This window comes from Sorex fumeus, unplaced genomic scaffold, assembly GCF_029834395.1.
Source record: "Sorex fumeus unplaced genomic scaffold, SorFum_2.1 ptg000122l, whole genome shotgun sequence".
Lineage (NCBI taxonomy): Eukaryota > Metazoa > Chordata > Mammalia > Eulipotyphla > Soricidae > Sorex > Sorex fumeus.
In genome coordinates, this window is record NW_026606179.1 from 27106487 (window position 1) to 27112082 (window position 5596).

At 38.3% G+C, this 5596-nt stretch overlaps 1 protein-coding gene across 1 annotated transcript; it reads left to right on the top strand.

Moving 5' to 3' along the window:
• Window positions 1–1767: 1767 nt before the first annotated feature.
• On the top strand, window positions 1768–3732 carry LOC130043673 (glycerol kinase-like). The gene is made up of 3 exons (XM_056136102.1): window positions 1768–1777; window positions 1860–3530; window positions 3618–3732. Exons 1-3 carry the CDS (start codon window positions 1768–1770, stop codon window positions 3671–3673), a joined length of 1737 nt encoding a protein of 578 aa, XP_055992077.1. The 3' UTR covers window positions 3674–3732.
• Window positions 3733–5596: the final 1864 nt, after the last annotated feature.

Genomic DNA, 5596 nt, shown 5'->3' on the forward strand with positions numbered 1-5596 from the left:
TTTTTTAATTTTAAATTTAAAGATCTTGGGAGAGAGCTATCCGTACAGGTTAGATCTCAAACACTGCATATTGTTTGCTAGGCAATGCTATAAGTGCTTCCTGAGTGTAGATCCAGAAATAAGCCCTGAGCAAATCAGGGTGGTATATAATGCCAAAACAAACAAACAAAAAAACAACAAAAAGGAAAATAATAATGAAGATCTTGAATTTATGTCTTCTCCATTTTGTTCCTGGGAATGAACTTCAAATTTAAATGAAAACTTAAAAGGTTTATTTCTCCTCATCTAAAGTACTAGAAAGATAAATATATATTATGCGATGGATTATTTTTTAAGAGTTATATTTACAAATTATTCTGGAATTTTTTCCTTTTACATCCTATTCAGGAATTCACTTTTCCTTCTACCCATATCCAGCATTCAAATACTTGCCATGGAACCAGGACTGGTGGTAGGGAAGAAGGAAAAACAAAAAAACAAAAAAACTCTGTAATCTATTTAAATGGCTAGTCTAGTCATTTACAAGAAACTTGCCAAAACATGTGATTTAAGAGCAATGAATTAAAGGAGTATGTAGAAAACAACCTAGCTATTAAGACTAGTAAGAGACCAAAGAGACCTAAAGCAAAGGGAATAGAGGGATGAGACAGAAAAGAATGCAAAAAGTATGTTCTGTGTCAGTGGAAAAGTTTACGATGTGTTTCAGGTAAATGTTAAGATATTTTAAAATAATGTCTTGATCTGCATTAATGCATTGACTTCTCTGGAAAACTTGGGTGGGTAATATTTTTTTCAGAAGAGGAAAAGAGGTGCAGAGAAATTAAGTTGTTTATATCATACCACATATCTCAGAAACCAAGCCCATTCCATATACCACTTGACAACTATGTGGAAATTAGTTTTAATAGGAAAGAATTAGAAGAATCTTTTTGTATTAGATTTGCAGTTTGTGGTATTCCTATCTACTTGGTAACCTCTAGTCATTTCTAACTCCTCTCCCATTAACTCTTCTGTTCTAAGCAAAACCCAAGCACTGTTAATTGTATTTTTTAATAAAATGGTTTGGGGTGGGGGGTGCTGGTGATAGTACAGTGGAACAATGGGTAGGGAACTGGCCTACCAGTTGACATGGTGTCAATTAAAATTTTAACTCCACCAACCCACAGCTCTATGATGACAGACTTCTGTGTGCCCCATTTTCTGTTTGTACACAAAGAATAGCAGATTGGCCATTTCATAATTTTTAGAATTAAATAATATCAATCATGCATTTATGCTGGGCCCTAGTGGCTAGGAGTTGGTACTCAAAAGTTTACTGCTACTAGAATTTTACAGGGAAGGCTGTTAAAGACCCAGTCATTCTATGTTTTTGTGTCATAACAGGCTGTGGTGTGTAGTAAGCTCAGTGCTTATTACTGGCTCTGCTCAGGGATCACTCCCTAACAGAGCTCAGGAGACATTATAGTGTACTGGGGACCAAACCTGGGTTGGCTGTAAGGCCAGTTCCCTACCCATTGTTCCACTGTACTATCACCAGCAACCCCCACCCCAAACCATTTTATTAAAAAATACAATTAACATGCTTGGGATTTGCTTAGAGCAGAAGAGTTAATGGGAAAGGAGTTAGAAATGACTAAAGGTTACCAAGTAGATAGGAATACCACAAACTGCAAGGAAGATGGCTCTGGAAGAGATGACTTCCTTTCTTGTGGGATATGTTAATAGTATGGACATGTATTGATATGCAGTAAGCTGGAGAACGTAACTATGAATTCAGGTAAGCAGCCTAGGGGAGTCATGAGAAAACAAGTGGTAGTGAAAATAAGTATTAGAACTTTAGGTCAAAGATTACTCTGAAGTTCTGCGGTTGCCTCCACCTAGCCCTCCCGAGAGCCGGCCCCTCCCTCGCCTGTCGCAGTCACCCGGGATACGGATTGCGCCTGCCAGTCAACCCGAAGCTGGTTTCATGGCAGCACCGAAGAAAGCTGTTTTGGGCCCTTTGGTGGGAGCAGTGGACCAAGGCACCAGCTCTACGCGATTTTTGGTTTTCAATTCAAAAACAGCCGAACTGCTTAGTCATCATCAAGTAGAAATAAAACAAGAGTTCCCCAAGGAAGGATGGGTAGAACAAGATCCTAAGGAAATTCTTCAGTCTGTCTACGAATGTATAGAAAAAACGTGCGAGAAACTCAGACAGCTCAATATTGACGTTTCCAACATAAAAGCAATCGGTGTCAGTAACCAGAGGGAAACGACCTTAGTCTGGGACCAAGTGACTGGAGAACCACTCTACAATGCTGTGGTGTGGCTTGATCTAAGAACGCAGTCTACAGTTGAAAGTCTCAGTAAAAGAATTCCAGGAAATAATAACTTTGTCAAGTCCAAGACTGGCCTTCCACTTAGCACTTACTTCAGTGCTGTGAAACTTCGCTGGCTTCTAGACAATGTGGAAACTGTTCAGAAGGCTGTACAGGAAGATAGAGCACTATTTGGGACTGTCGACTCCTGGCTTATTTGGTGTTTGACAGGAGGAGTGAATGGAGGTGTCCACTGCACGGATGTAACAAATGCAAGTAGGACGATGCTTTTCAACATTCACTCTTTGGAATGGGATAAAGAGCTTTGCGAGTTTTTTGGAGTTCCACAGAAAATTCTCCCAAATGTCCGGAGTTCTTCTGAGATTTATGGCCTAATGAGAGCTGGAGCCTTGGAAGGTGTGCCGATATCTGGGTGTTTGGGGGACCAGTCTGCTGCATTGGTGGGACAGATGTGTTTCCACGATGGACAAGCCAAAAACACATATGGAACTGGCTGTTTCTTACTATGTAATACAGGCCGCAAGTGTGTATTTTCTGAACATGGCCTACTAACCACAGTTGCTTACAAACTTGGTAGAGACAAACCAGTATATTATGCGTTGGAGGGGTCTGTCGCCATAGCTGGTGCTGTTGTTCGCTGGTTAAGAGACAACCTTGGGATTATAAATACCTCAGATGAAATTGAAAAACTTGCTAAAGAAGTAGGTACTTCTTATGGCTGCTACTTTGTGCCAGCATTTTCAGGGTTATATGCACCTTATTGGGAGCCCAGTGCAAGAGGGATCATCTGTGGGCTCACTCAATTTACCAATAAGTGCCACATTTCTTTCGCTGCATTAGAAGCTGTTTGTTTCCAAACCCGAGAGATTTTGGATGCCATGAACCGCGACTGTGGAATTCCACTCAGTCATCTGCAGGTAGATGGAGGAATGACCAACAATAAAATTCTTATGCAACTACAAGCAGACATTCTATATATTCCAGTAGTGAAGCCCTCCATGTCTGAAACGACTGCCCTGGGAGCTGCCATGGCGGCGGGTGCTGCCGAAGGGGTCGGTGTGTGGAGCCTTGACCCTGAGGATTTGTCAGCAGTTACGGTGGAACGTTTTGAACCCCAGATCAATGCTGAGGAAAGTGAAATCCGTTATTCTACGTGGAAGAAAGCTGTGATGAAATCAATGGGTTGGTGTACAACTCAGACTCCAGCAACTGGTAACCCTAGTATCTTCTGTAGTCTGCCCCTGGGCTTTTTTATAGTGAGTAGCATGATAATGTTAATCGGAGCAAGGTACATCTCAGGTACCCGGTTAATAGTACCAGTTCATCGATTACAAAGATTGGAGCTTTTTATGTAATCGGAGAATCAGCAATTCTATTTCTGTATGTGAGAACACTATACATAGACTCTGATTTTATTTTTAAGCCACATGCTGCATGATCTATCTTTCAAAGAGACTTGTGGCTTGAAATAAAATGCAGCAGAACGAATAATACAACAACATTTGCTGTGTTTTTTAGCATTAAGCTAAGATTGGACCAGCCATTTTGAGGGTGACCCCTCCTTCTCATAATTTTGGTCCCATTTTCTCTAAGGAAGAATTTGTATCCTGTCCCATTAATCTTTTGTCTGTTAATCACAGAAGGATCAGGATTTGATTCTCCACACTACACGTAGTTAAAAGCCACTTTTGTTTCTTTTTTTAAGAGACCCTGAAAGCTCTCTTTTTAGCCTATTCAATACAACACAGTTTATGCACTAAATTTTTAAGTGAAAATTTAGAACCCACACAAAGTATTTATTTTTTTGAAAAGCCTTTGCCAAAACTGAAATTATTGAGATATTTTACTGTACAATCTTGCTAGTTATACTGAATTGCTGTCTATATCTTATGTGATACATGCTTTTCCTTTTATTTCTATCTTTTTGTATTTTTCACTTTATCTTTTTTCATATGTGTCTGTACAATTTATAGACAATGTAGTCATTTATAAATTGAGTGCAGTTTACAAGGTAAAAAGGTAAAGGTAAAGGCCCTCCCTTTGATCGTAGATTTGCTTGAGCGGGCCCAGTAAGGTCTCCATTGGAGACTTTGTTGTTACTGTGTCTGGCATATCGAATACTCTCGGTAGCTTGCTGGGCTCTCCGAGAGGGGCGGAGGAATCGAACTCGGGTCGCTTGTAAGGCGAACGCCCTACCCGCTTGTGCTATCGCTCCAGCTCACTAATTACAATCAATTGTTTGGGTCTCACAGTGACTTTTTTTTCTTTTCATTTAACCTTTTAATAGTCCTTACATTGTATAACATGCACATATTTTGTACCGGAGTATCCGATTTATAAATCAAGAAAATACTATTTTCAGCTGGTTATATTGAGGCTGGTCTTAAATACACAACTTTGTGCATACATTATTTTTGGGGAGGAACCACTGTACATTTTTTTTTTGGTAATGCTTATCCAGATTATTTACCATGAACAACTTTAAAGAGACGATATTTAAATTTTAGCTAAATGTTCTATGTCAGTAAGAGAAAATGTACTTTATGTCTTCAACTATATTTGTTATACCTTAGCTTTTCTTTTGTTTTAGCTTAATAGACACCCTAAAAATCTGGAAGGAACACTACAGTATATGTTGATTTGAAACACAATCACTGTCCTGTGTACATACTTTTGGATATCTGTGTGATCCTTGTGAGGGGATATCAAAAGAGTTAAAATCCTAAATTGAGAAAAATTTAAGAGTGCTCTTTTCAAATATGGCTATTGCTGATATGCAATTATAAAACCTGTTTGAGAAGACAGGAAATTATCTATGCTTAATGATAATCACAACTAAAAATTATTTTTCCTTTAGAATGTCTTAATGAAACTACTTATTTTCGAGATTTAGTATGACACTGTAAAGATAAGCTACTATATCTTCTTGATGTCATTATAAATATTTAAAACTTCCTGTTTGTTATGAATAATGTTATAAGGATTTGTTGCTTCCTAGCTATTTTCTTCCATGCTGAAAATGGGAACATGTATAAGGGGATTAATTTTGTTTGAAATTAGTGGTCACCTCTAAATTGAATTTGCTGAGTTTTATTGATGCAGTTGCTACTTTAATAGAATGCAGTTGCTACAGTATAGAATGGTTCTGTGGAATTACTACTTTTTGGGAAGGGGACATTATTTCTAGAAATATTGTTTCTGTGATGATTGGGTGAATTGTAAATAATTGTGAATCTCACTGTTCAAATAACTTTTAGATTATACTAATTTTCTATAAG

What these genes read in the sequence shown, in the direction of transcription:
- LOC130043673 (XM_056136102.1), top strand. An exon ending in AACTCAGACTCCAGCAACTG is followed by an intron (nt 3,531 to 3,617) that starts GTAACCCTAGTA and finishes GGTACATCTCAG; the next exon opens with GTACCCGGTTAATAGTACCA.